General features: G+C 30.3%; 1 protein-coding gene across 1 annotated transcript; it reads right to left on the bottom strand.

The window, feature by feature from the left end:
* Window positions 1-8,202: 8,202 nt before the first annotated feature.
* Window positions 8,203-9,335, bottom strand: LOC124419994 (ionotropic receptor 75a-like). Its single transcript, XM_046951372.1, has 5 exons — window positions 9,300-9,335; window positions 8,955-9,222; window positions 8,660-8,795; window positions 8,404-8,600; window positions 8,203-8,327 (listed from the first exon to the last, which is right to left on the bottom strand). Exons 1-5 carry the CDS (start codon window positions 9,333-9,335, stop codon window positions 8,203-8,205), a joined length of 762 nt encoding a protein of 253 aa, XP_046807328.1.
* Window positions 9,336-13,657: the final 4,322 nt, after the last annotated feature.

The raw sequence follows: 13,657 nt of genomic DNA, 5'->3' as shown, positions 1-13,657 counted from the left end.
AACTAGAACTGAACTAGAACTGAACTAGTACTGAACTAGTACTGAACTAGAACTGAACTAGAACTGAACTAGAACTGAACTAGAACTGAACTAGAACTGAACTAGAACAAAACAAGAACAGAACTAGAACAGAACTAGAACAGAACTAGAACAGAACTAGAACAGAACTAGAACAGAACTAGAACAGAACTAGAACAAAACTAGAACAGAACTAGAACAGAACTAGAACAGAACTAGAACAGAACTAGAACAGAACTAGAACAAAACTAGAACAGAACTAGAACAGAACTAGAATAGAACTAGAACAGAACTAGAATAGAACTAGAACAAAACTAGAACAGAACTAGAACAGAACTAGAACAGAACTAGAACAGAACTAGAACAGAACTAGAACAGAACTAGAACTGAACTACAACTGAACTAGAACTGAACTAGAACAGAACTAGGGCAGAACTAGAACTGAACTAGAACTGAACTACAACTGAACTAGTACTGAACTAGAACTGAACTAGAACAGAACTAGAACTAAACTAGAACTAACCTAGAACTAACCTAGAACTGAACTAGAACTGAACTAGAACTGAACTAGAACTGAACTAGAACTGAACTAGAACAGAACTAGAACTGAACTAGGGCAGAACTAGGGCAGAACTAGAACTGAACTAGAACTCAACTAGAACTCAACTAGAACTGAACTAGAACTGAACCAGAACTGAACTAGAATAGAACTAGAACTGAACTAGAACTGAACTAGAACTGAACTAGAACTGAACTAGAACTGAACTAGAACTGAACTAGAACTGAACTAGAACTGAACTAGAACTGAACTAGAACTGAACTAGAACTGAACTAGAACTGAACTAGAACTGAACTAGAACTGAACTAGAACTGAACTAGAACTGAACTAGAACTGAACTAGAACTGAACTAGAACTGAACTAGAACTGAACCAAAACTGAACTGGAACCAGGTCCATTGTCATTCGGCTTTATTGGCGCACCTTGCTTCGATGAGTTTTAATAATACTTTGCTCTTAAATTTTGCCCTCTACTGTTTTAAAGATTCAATTTCAAATACAATTTAATTTAATGCAGTTGTTTTGAAGCTCACAAAAAATGACATGACAATTTTTGCCTCTGATACAAAACACGGGATCTGATTTTCCCTCACTTTCTCTCACCATCCCCCCTCCCCTGCAGTTGGTTAAATTATTTTGCTTACCACAATTGCATCATTTACATTTTGTGTCACAAAACTGGTTCCAGCATTTTGTAGCGTATGTCTTGCTCGCTGTTCGAGTAAATCTCAAGAGATAAAGTAAAACAATTTTTGTTCATTCATATTTTCTAACAACAATATGGTGGCGGATAAATAAAAATACGAGCTAAATTTTATTTTTATGGAAATTTGAAATTTAGGAAATGTTTTTTTTTTTGAAAATGACCAAAATGAAGGATATTAGAGGAAACAGATTTATATTAAACCAGAATTTTTTTAACGAAAATAAAAATAAAGAAATAAACAACAATTTAAATTCAAGTTAAATGATTAAAAAATCTTATAGTTTGTTTCCCCTAAAAGTATGCTGATAACTTTGGTATAATTTACTTAATACCTTTAGGAATTTGTAATCAATGTTCATTATTAAATCAATTACTATAAATTTTCTCCTCCCCTTAGTTTCTGGTTTTAAAAATGTCCATAATTGCTAGTATTTTTAAGCGATACTGACATTTCATTTCAATTTTCTATAACATACTTATGGGAGTTTCCCCCTTAAACTATTAGCTTTTAGTTTTTCTCTTCATAAAACATTTTAATTGATTTTTTATTAAATATTTTTACAAAATTATTGAGGTTTACCACTTAAGCTATTAAAATAATTTTTTTAAATTATAAAATTAAGTTAATTTTTAAATAAAATTTCAAAACGAACATGTTGGTGCTTGTTTTAAACACTGTTTGCATTAAATTATATTTGTTTTGAAAACAAATTCTACTCAGTGGCATTTATATCTGTGGTTTTCCAAAAAGCCTTTTAACAAATTAAAAAATTAAATCGCATTTTAGTAACATACACTTAATATGAAAAACTTTTTGAAAAATACTGCCTACTTTAGGGCTTAAACTTTATTGTGGGGGAGAAAGTAAAATACAGAAAATATCATTTAGCTAATAGAATAAGCTTAAAAATCAATCAAAATTTCAATTTGTTTTATGAGCTGAATGCATGTGGACAAAAGGCAAAGAGAAGTATTAAATAACTGATAATATGGTGGTAATATTTAAATGTTTAAAAAACAATTGGAGTATATTTTTAGGGGTGATGGAAAAAATTATACATTTACATTAACAGTAACAAAACTAGAAAAACAAACTAGAACAGATCAAGAACAGAAGTAAAAGAGAACATGAACAGCTAGAACTGAGCTAGAACTGAAGTAGAACTGAACTAGAACTAGACCTGAACTAGAACTGAACTAGAACTGAACTAGAACTGAACTAGAACTGAACTAGAACTGAACTAGAACTGAACTAGAACTGAACTAGACTAGAACTAGAACTGAACTAGAACTGAACTAGAACTGAACTAGAACTGAACTAGAACTGAACTAGAACTGAACTAGAACTGAACTAGAACTGAACTAGAACTGAACTAGAACTGAACTAGAACTGAACTAGAACTGAACTAGAACTGAACTAGAACTGAACTAGAACTGAACTAGAACTGAACTAGAACTGAACTAGAACTGAACTAGAACTGAACTAGAACTGAACTAGAACTGAACTAGAACTGAACTAGAACTGAACTAGAACTGAACTGGAACTGAACTAGAACTGAACTAGAACTGAACTAGAACTGAACTAGAACTGAACTAGAACTGAACTAAAACTGAACTAGAACTGAACTAGAACTGAACTAGAACTGAACTAGAACTGAACTAGAACTGAACAAACTGAACTAGAACTGAACTAGAACTGAACTAGAACTGAACTAGAACTGAACTAGAACTGAACTAGAACTGAACTAGAACTGAACTAGAATGAACTAGAACTGAACTAGAACTGAACTAGAACTGAATCTAGAACTGAACTAGAACTGAACTAGAACTGAACTAGAACTGAACTAGAACTGAACTAGAACTGAACTAGAACTGAACTAGAACTGAACTAGAACTGAACTAGAACTGAACTAGAACTGAACTAGAACTGAACTAGAACTGAACTAGAACTGAACTAGAACTGAACTAGAACTGAACTAGAACTGAACTAGAACTGAACTAGAACTGAACTAGAACTGAACTAGAACTGAACTAGAACTGTACTAGAACTGAACTAGAACTGAACTAGAACTGAACTAGAACTCAACTAGAACTGAACTAGAACTGAACTAAAACTGAACTAGAACTGAACTAGTACTAAAAAAAGAAAAATTTTATAATTATAATTAGAAAATTCTAAAAATAACATCTACACAAATTATAAAGCATTAAAAAAAATCTTTGATTTAACATCCTTTCATTTAATATTTATTTTACACGGCAGCTGTAAATTGGCAAACGCACCTTAACAAGTGTCAATAGTTCTAATTAACTCTTTACCAACATAGTTTTCTTAAGATTTATTTACAAATAAAACTTGAAATTAAAAATAGTTTTAATTTATATTTCTCTTTACTAATTAATCTCCTTGCACTTAAGTTCTACTAGTTATTTTCGTCTTTGCCACTTTTTTTATAGTTCCGCAGACAATTATGCTAAAGATTTTGTGTTTTTCGTCATTGACACCTTTTTTATCGCAGTTATTTAAAAACGTTTGTGATATTAAAATAAAACATTTCATAACTATTTAAAGTATAAAAAACAGAAAACATTCAGTCTTTTTTTTAAATTAACAATGCTGTACTGTAGTCAGCAGTTTAGATTTATTCAGGGATGGAATATTGATGAAATATACTATAGAGTAGACTATAGAATAAACTCTTAACTAGACTATTGACTAGACTATAGACTAGACTAGACTATAGACTAGACTATAGACTAGACTATAGACTAGACTATAGACTAGACTATAGACTATACTATAGACTAGACTATAGACTAGACTATAGACTAGACTATAGACTAGACTATAGACTATACTGTAGACTAGACTATAGACTAGACTATAGACTAGACTATAGACTAGACTATAGACTAGACTATAGACTAGACTATAGACTAGACTATAGACTAGACTATAGACTAGACTATAGACTAAGACTAAAGACTAACTATAAGTCTAGACTATAGACTAGATATAGACTAGACTATAGACTAGACTATAGGCTAACTATAGACTAAGACTATAGACTAGACATAGACTAGACTATAGACTAGACTATAGACTAGACTATAGATTAGACAATAGACTAGACTATAGACTAGACTATAGACTAGACTATAGACTAGACTATAGACTAGACTATAGACTAGACTATAGACTAGACTATAGACTAGACTATAGACTAGACTATAGACTAGACTATAGACTAGACTATAGACTAGACTATAGACTAGACTATAGACTAGACTATAGACTAGACTATAGACTAGACTATAGACTAGACTATAGACTAGACTATAGACTAGACTATAGACTAGACTATAGACTAGACTATAGACTAAACTATAGACTAGACTATAGACTAGACTATAGACTAGACTATAGAGTAGACTATAGACTAGACTATAGACTAGACTATAGACTAGACTATAGACTACGCTATAGACTAAGCAATAGACTAGACTAAAGAACTTTTAGCAAAAGTAATTAAATGTACTGAATTATCCATGCCAGCTTACATCACCCTTATTACAAAAATGCCTAAAAGTTTACTACGCAATTATTACTGTTGTTTTGTCTTATGAATAAAAAGAGTAGTTTCTATTTGTCTTTTACCCACTATAGTGTTTAAAATTTTCCCTGGAAGGTTTGTTTTTTGCCTTTTGTTACTGCCAAACAATTGCCATTTAGCGAAAAACATAGACTGCTTTTTATGAGTTTTTTCTTTGCAATAAAAGTGTATTTACAACAAAAGTTTTAGGGTAAAACAAGAAAAGTGCATTTTACTTTTTTTCCTATTGTTTTGTTTTTGATAGTTGCGTTAGAGGCTATTGCAATGTTTGTTAAGTTGTTTAATTTTATTTTATTACTAAATCATTTAAAAACGTGAGTTTTATTTGCCTAAAGCTTGATAAATAATTTTGTTGAAAAAGTTTCATTTTGGAAAATTTATAATTTATTAAAAAAAAACTGATGATTTTGTCATTTTTTATCATTCCAGGCCCTTAAACTATTTTTAATACTTTTTAAGTAAAAACAAACTTAATCACAAGTTCCTGTCGATCAAATTTATTTATCTCTCCCAAATGTAGGCTACACTTTATCAAACGCTTATCTTTATGCCTAGAAGTAGGCAAACATATTCAAAATTTTTGTTAATGTTTAGAATAAAGGGGAATAGATTATAGTTTTAAAAGAAAATTTAAATGTGATAAACCAAACATTTACGTAAGAAGGTACTTTTTTAACTACTAGCAAAAAAAGTACTTTATCAAAAATTTAACAAAAAAAAGAGTTTTTTATAGCAAACTTTTTTGGAAATGGTAATTTTTTAAAATAAATTTGTGATTTTGCATTTACGAGTATTTTAAAACATTAGGGACAAAAAGTACCATTTGTTAAAGGAATGAAAAATAGTACTTTTGGATAAAATTTTCTTTCAAAAGAGTAATTTTTGCATAATTTTCTTTTAATTCAAAATATTTTACACATTTTATTTTATAAAAAAATACTTTGCAGATAAGGTACTCTTTGGACACTTTTGGTAAAACAAAAGACTTTTAATTTTATTTTTTAAAAAATGTATTAAAAAACAGTTTTTTAACATTTTTCTTTATAGTTTTTTTTATTTTTTTAATTTTTTATTTCACTTCTTAACCGTCGGCATTTTAAACAAAAGATTTCTTTTTAAATTTATTTTATAATAAATCGCTTTATTTCTTCAAACACCAAACGTTTGAACGCGCCAAAAGCGCTAAGAAGACTAAATTCATATAAATACTTTTAAATCCCTAAAAGCAGAACCAACATTTTCTAAGTACTTTAATACAAAAAAACAAGACAGAAAGCAACAACAAAAATATAAGAAAAAAAAAAAAAAAACACAAAAGACAGACAAAACGCATACAGACACGAGTCAATTCACACAAAAGCACACACAAACTACCTCAACACATGTTTTCATTCATAAAAATTTTACACATACTTTTAGGCGCCTTTTTAATGCGGCGAAGCGTAGTAGTAATAAAATATATTTTTTTTTTTTTTCTAGAAATCAACAACTTGTTGCCGGTGTGTTTTATTTTAAAACAAGTGTAGAATAGATTGAGCAATTTAAGGGATTTTCCTTTTTTAAATAATTTATAGAGTTTTTTATTATGTAAAGGGTAAAAAAGTGCACATGTAAGAAATTATTTTGTCAGCAGTTTTTTTTAAAATTATAAGTAGAAACATTTAAGCAACTATCTATCTATCGATTGATCTATCTATCTATCTATCTATCTATCTATCTATCTATCTATCTATCTATCTATCTATCTATCTATCTATCTATCTATCTATCTATCTATCTATCTATCTAGCTATCTAGCTATCTAGCTATCTAGCTATCTATCTATCTGTCTATATCTATCTATCTATCTATCTATCTATCTATCTATCTATCTATCTATCTATCTATCTATCTATCACTATCTATCTATCTATCTATCTATCTATCTATCTATCTATCTATCTATCTATCTATCTATCTATCTATCTATCTATCTATCTATCTATCTATCTATCTATCTATCTATCTATCTATCTATCTATCTATCTATCTATCTATCTATCTATCTATCTATCTATCTATCTATCTATCTATCTATCTATCTATCTATCTATCTATCTATCTATCTATCTATATCTATCTATCTATCTATCTATCTATCTATCTATCTATCTATCTATCTTTCTATCTATCTATCTATCTATCTATCTATCTATCTATCTATCTATCTATCTATCTATCTATCTATCTATCTATCTATCTATCTATCTATCTATCTATCTATCTATCTATCTATCTATCTATCTATCTGTCTTAAATTTTTAAAAGGAAACTCCTTTAAATGAAATGCAAAGTGCAATAACTAGTTTATTTGAATAAATAATAATATCGGTGCTGAATAGGTGCTAGATAGACATATATTTTGATATGTTATAGTTTCATAATTCTGCTTTTCCTTTTCCCTTTCTCTTAATTTTCCTCTTTATCCAGCTGCTCCATTGAAAACATGCTCTTTCTTCTCTCCACATAATGATGCCATATAATTTCCATCATAAAAACAACCAAGACCATTAAATAACCACAGATCAAGAGAAGAAATAATGGGCCCGTATATTCCATGCCTACATTTATGACAAAATTATTCGACATACAATGCAAATGAGTACGAACCCATAGACGTCGATGCTTGGAGTGAACACCGGTTTCCAAAATGCGCATAGTTCTATGGGTTAGTGAAAAAATAAATACTTTAACATTTTTACTTCAGATATCGGATCAACTTACTTAAGTCGTACAATTTCCTTGTAATTGGAATTCTTATGTAAAATGTGTTAGCAATAGGGTATCGCTGCGAAAAAGTAATTCATTTAAGTCACAGATCTCATGTTGATCAAATTGATTTTTCGATTATATTGAATCCAGTAGAGGTTTCAAAAATGAATACAAAACCCGGTTTTTCGCGCATTTTATTAATCCCGTCCTGGGCCGAAAACCAAAAATTCTTTTTATTTTCAATTTTACGCTTACAAAGCGGCGCAACTTTTCGGTAATCCAGAAAACTTAAAAGGAAAGGAAAAGTAATTTTTGGTTTAAAGTATAAAACCGTTTTTACTCACATTCAAATAGGTGTAGGTATAGGCAAGGGTTCTAAACCCACTTCCAAATTCGAATCTGCCAAATCACCCCTAGTTTTAAATTTTAGATTTAACGGGAGAACCCAGTAAAGTGGAAACCACCACCGAGGTATAATAGTTATTGACCAGAAATGATATAATTAGCAAAGAAATAAAACCCAAACGTCCCCCTAGAGAAGTGGGTATCAAAAAACTAACCCTGAGAACAGGCGGAACCAAACGAAATCAAACAAGTTGTTAGCAAAGAGGGTAAAAACTCGGTAGTGGGTTTCATACGATAATATTCCACATAAAAAGTCAACCAGAGAAATAGAGCAGCTAAGGCCAAGATTACGCCAAACATAATCCAAACTTTAGTACTAAAGGGCTCTATAAAGACCCGCCCCTGTATTACCCCGAATTGAGGGGAGTGCGAAACATGCAACCGAACGAAAATCACCGGTAGGAGCAATGGGAGTTAGAAATTGAAAACGACCAGCAGTCATAAAGAAAGGAGCTGATGTTAAATCCGCCGTTTCGGTAACCAAAGCACCCACTATACCTCCGGTATAGTCCACATCGGTCCAGCGATCGGAGTAGATATAAGAAACACTAAAAATTTAAATAAAAAATTAAAGTCATTACTAAATTTAGATACAATTTCCAACTACTTGGTGTTTAAGGAATCTTTTAAAAGTAAAAATATCTGTATGCCCAAGCGGGACAAAGGATCGATATGAAAATCCTGTTGCTTTAAGAGAAAATTTTGTATATCCTGTTCGGGAGCTTGCAAATCAAACGAGTGACCTGAAAAATTATAAAATTTTTCAAATTATCATCGTAATTATTCAGATTAAAATGCCTACCCACAACCGCTACTCTCATAGTGATATCGCTCAAAGTCTGACGATTACCATATTGAAGTCTTTTATATATAAATCCGATAAAAATATTTAGTTTTCTGGCAATCGCTACTATTGCAGGCGATTTCATAGTTGGACGTTATATTGAGTGAGCCTCCCAAAAACAAACCATTATTATAGGCATCAAAATTGATGTAAGAGGTTTTGCTAAGATTTACCGGTTTTTGTGGTTCCTTAGGTACCACATAGGCCAACTGAGTATCCACTGAAAGATTGACATTCTTGAATATACCATAAAAACGAGAGAAATTCGACAATTCATCGTAGACAAGCCAACCATAGCGATAGTTGAAAAGACGTAAATGGCTGGTCTGTGAGAGAGAAAAGATAGATAGAGAGAGAGAGAAAAATAGAACGATAGAGAGGAGAGATGTTACACATTCTTTACCTCTTCTATAAATTGATCCGTTAGCTGACAATTCATATCCATATAAATGCCAATTTGAGCCGATCATGACGCATATAACGAGAAGCAAAATCCTGCAATGAATCCGAATTATTTAGATTAACATTATGGATATAGATCGGCAGCCGAGAGCTCAACGAGAGAATTGATAAAGAGCTGTAATGATGAAATTCAATAATAGAAATTTCCAGATTTTCTCCCAAATACTTGCCTTCCCTATTCCAACAATGAAATAATACCACACATGACAATCGGCTATCCAAGAAATGATTGAAAATTAAACTGAATAAATTTAAATTTTAACATTTTGATTTTTGCAAAATTAACTATCAACTTCCTGTTTTGCCTGCTACTCTAAACAATCTGAGGAAATTCCCTGATAGATTTATAGCTAAAGTTAAATTTAAACTGAATATTTTGCTATAAAATCCTTTTAATGATTGACAAATTAATTTGTCTAAAAAAATGTTTTAGGTCTTTCTTTAAACCTTTTTATTAATAATTCTTAAATGTTGAAATGTCCTTAAAATAAATGTCTAAGTTTTGGTTATTTCTAGCAAAGAAATTGCTCAATTTATTCTACACTTATTGTACAATTGGCAACAAGTTGTTGATTTGTATTAAAAATTTAAAATGGTTTGGAGAAAGACATTTACAAGTAATTGGAAAAATAGTAGACTGAACAATTACATTTAAAACTAAAAGTAGGTGAAACAATTTAAGATAAAAAGCCATAAAATAGGCAACACTTTTTACTAACAGAATTACTAAAGTTCAGGCTAAAGTCTAGTCTTTATTCTATTCTGTAGTCAATTCTTTAATCTTGGATAAAGTCTATCCTGTAGTTTAGTCTATCCTATAGTCTACTCAATAGTGTAGTCTATACACTAGTCTATAAGTTAGTCTATAGTCTAGTCTATATTGTAGTCTGTAGACTGGTCTTCAGTATAGCCTATAGTCTAGTTTATAGTGTAGTCTATAGTCTAGTCTATAGTCTAGTCTATAGTGTAGTCTATAGTCTAGTCTATAGTCTAGTCTATAGTCCAGTCTATAGTCTAGTCTATAGTCTAGTCTATAGTCTAGTCTATAGTCTAGTCTATAATCTAGTCTATAGTCTAGTCTATAATCTAGTCTATAGTCTAGTCTATAGTCTAGTCTATAGTCTAGTCTATAGTCTAGTCTATAGTCTAGTCTATAGTCTAGTCTATAGTCTAGTCTATAGTCTAGTCTTTAGTCTAGTCTATAGTCTAGTCTATAGTCTAGTCTATAGTCTAGTCTAGTCTTAGTCTATAGTCTAGTCTATAGTCTAGTCTATAGTCTAGTCTATAGTCTAGTCTATAGTCTAGTCTATAGTCTAGTCTATAGTCTAGTCTATAGTCTAGTCTATAGTCTAGTCTATAGTCTAGTCTATAGTCTAGTCTATAGTCTAGTCTATAGACTAGTCTATAGACTAGTCTATAGTCTAGTCTATAGTCTAGTCTATAGTCTAGTCTATAGTCTAGTCTATAGTCTAGTCTATAGTCTAGTCTATAGTCTAGTCTATAGTCTAGTCTATAGTCTAGTCTATAGTCTAGTCTATAGTCTAGTCTATAGTCTAGTCTATAGTCTAGTCTTTAGTCTAGTCTATAGTCTAGTCTATAGTCTAGTCTATAGTCTAGTCTATAGTCTAGTCTATAGTCTAGTCTATAGTCTAGTCTATAGTCTAGTCTATAGTCTAGTCTATAGTCTAGTCTATAGTCTAGTCTATAGTCTAGTCTATAGTCTAGTCTATAGTCTAGTCTATAGTCTAGTCTATAGTCTAGTCTATAGTCTAGTCTATAAGTCTAGTCTATAGTCTAGTCTATAGTCTAGTCTATAGTCTAGTCTATAGTCTAGTCTATAGTCTAGTCTATAGTCTAGTCTATAGTCTAGTCTATAGTCTAGTCTATAGTCTATCTATAGTCTAGTCCTATAGTCTAGTCTATAGTCTAGTCTATAGTCTAGTCTATAGTCTAGTCTATAGTCTAGTCTATAGTCTAGTCTATAAGTCTAGTCTATAGTCTAGTCTATAGTCTAGTCTATAGTCTAGTCTATAGTCTAGTCTATAGTCTAGTCTATAGTCTAGTCTATAGTCTAGTCTATAGTCTAGTCTATAGTCTAGTCTATAGTCTAGTCTATAGTCTAGTCTATAGTCTAGTCTATAGTCTAGTCTATAGTCTAGTCTATAGTCTAGTCTATAGTCTAGTCTATAGTCTAGTCTATAGTCTAGTCTATAGTCTAGTCTATAGTCTAGTCTATAGTCTAGTCTATAGTCTAGTCTATAGTCTAGTATAGTCGCTAGTTTTGTCCAACTCTTGACTACATTCTGGCCTATAGTCTAGACAGTAATCTAGTCTATAGTTTAGTCTATAGTCTTGTCTGTAGTTTAGTTTATAGTCTAGTTTAAATTTTTGTCTACTGTATAGTCTAACCAGTAGTAAAAAAGCCCCGTCAATTGCTTTAGACTTTCCTTTAATAGCTAAAAAAATTTCAATAGAAATCAACAACTTGTTGCTTAACTCTTTCTAAATGTGTAGAATAAATTGAACAATTTTAGCCAGTAGTTAGTCAGACATATAAACGTTTATCTTCAAGGACATTGTAATCTAAATTTAAGAATTAGTAAAATAGATTTGCTAAAATAATGACACGTGACATTTTTGTCAAACTATTATGAAATAGTAAATTATAGTGTCAAAATTCAAAATTGTTCTCTATTATAGAGCAATCTAAATTTTTGTGTATAAATAGCAGGAAATTTCTTAAAACTATAACAAGTATTAGTTAAAAAATTGCTAAGAAAACTTGCAGTTTATAGTTAAGAAAAAAAATGATAAATTTAAATTTATTTAATTTGATACTTCAACATTTAAGAAAAAAATTAAAGATTTTTATTTTTCACAGTCCTTTATCGTTTCTCCAGCTTGTCCTCAGAGATGCCTCTCTATACCAAATATGTTAATTTAAATGATTCAAATGCTTTACAATACGCAGCAGTTATAGGAACTGTAAATCGTGATAAGTTAATAGACTCTGTAAAAGATGTTTTTCAAAGAGATAAAGATAATTCAATATATCATTTATGTAAAACTTGACTACAACTGGTTAAAATAAAGGTATTCAACAAAGAGACCCAATTCAAATTTGATTAAAATACTTCTACCATCATTATATTTAGCCTACAAACCATGCTTCATAACTTTTACTTTGCCTCCCAGTTGTCATGCACTTAATTATATTTCCCGCCTAAAATTTGCCTCTAAAATTTACCACAATTTTTTAGCAGTGGGCCGGTTAATAAGACATGCGCAGATTGTATTATTAATAAAAGCAAACAGAAACACACGTGATGTTGAAAATAAACCATTCACCTGTTGTTTTATTCTTAAAAAAAACGTGTCTGCAACAAAACTGATCGAACATGTTGCATCACATGTTGTGAGTGGTATAATGTCTAGTCAAAACATTGGAAATGTTGGATAAACAACAAATAAATAAAACAAACTAAATATATTGCCATCAGTCAATCAATCAATCAATCATTTTTTTCTAAATATCTATTTTTAATTTATTTTCCAGTCGAATTTTCCATTTTATTTGTTATTTTAATAAAATTTTATTTTTAAGCAAATTTAAGGACTTAACATATATTTTCCTTTTTGTATTGTTTTCTTTTTCTCCTCCTTTATTGAGTTTAATTAAATTGTGAACATATCAATATTTGTTTAAATATGACAGTTCGATGACAAGTTAATAAAAACAACTAGCAAAAGCGTTAGATTCGGCAATGACGCATCTTATATACCCACCATCAAAGCACATCCTTTAACGTTTCATAATACTCAAAATATGGAATGATTTATGTATAATAAATTATGTGGTAAAAGAGGTCATAGGGTCAACATTTGCATTTCAAACAATGCCTCTCACTGGGGAATATATAACTTATCTCGCTTATGTCCTATTGTGGATAGATCAGACGAAAGGACCGAAAGGCGAAAATTTTACTCTTAATATATTGAAGTGTCACAAACAGAATAACGAAATAATTATACCGCCTACATTCTACGGTTTAGTTAAAATTATACAAATGCCAATACTAAATAATATGACCAAAAAGTAATAACAAAAAGGTACTTTAGATAGATAGATAGATAGATAGATAGATAGATAGATAGATAGATAGATAGATAGATAGAAAGATAGATAGATATATAAATAGATATATAAATAGATAGATAGATAGATAGATAGATAGATAGATAGATAGATAGATAGATAGATAGATAGATAGATAGATAGATAGATAGATAGATAGATAG

Source organism: Lucilia cuprina, chromosome 5, assembly GCF_022045245.1.
Source record: "Lucilia cuprina isolate Lc7/37 chromosome 5, ASM2204524v1, whole genome shotgun sequence".
NCBI classification, from domain to species: Eukaryota; Metazoa; Arthropoda; class Insecta; order Diptera; family Calliphoridae; genus Lucilia; species Lucilia cuprina.
Note: the sequence above shows the minus strand (reverse complement) of the source record. Positions and strands in the feature narration are given on the sequence as shown.

Coding starts and splice junctions, on each gene's coding strand:
- LOC124419994 (XM_046951372.1), bottom strand. CDS start 9,335: ATGAATTGTCAGCTAACGGATCAATTTATAGAAGAG. Junction 9,223..9,299: donor CGGATCAATTTATAGAAGAG/GTAAAGAATGTG, acceptor TCTCTCTCACAG/ACCAGCCATTTACGTCTTTT. Junction 8,601..8,659: donor AAAGATTCCTTAAACACCAA/GTAGTTGGAAAT, acceptor TTAAATTTTTAG/TGTTTCTTATATCTACTCCG.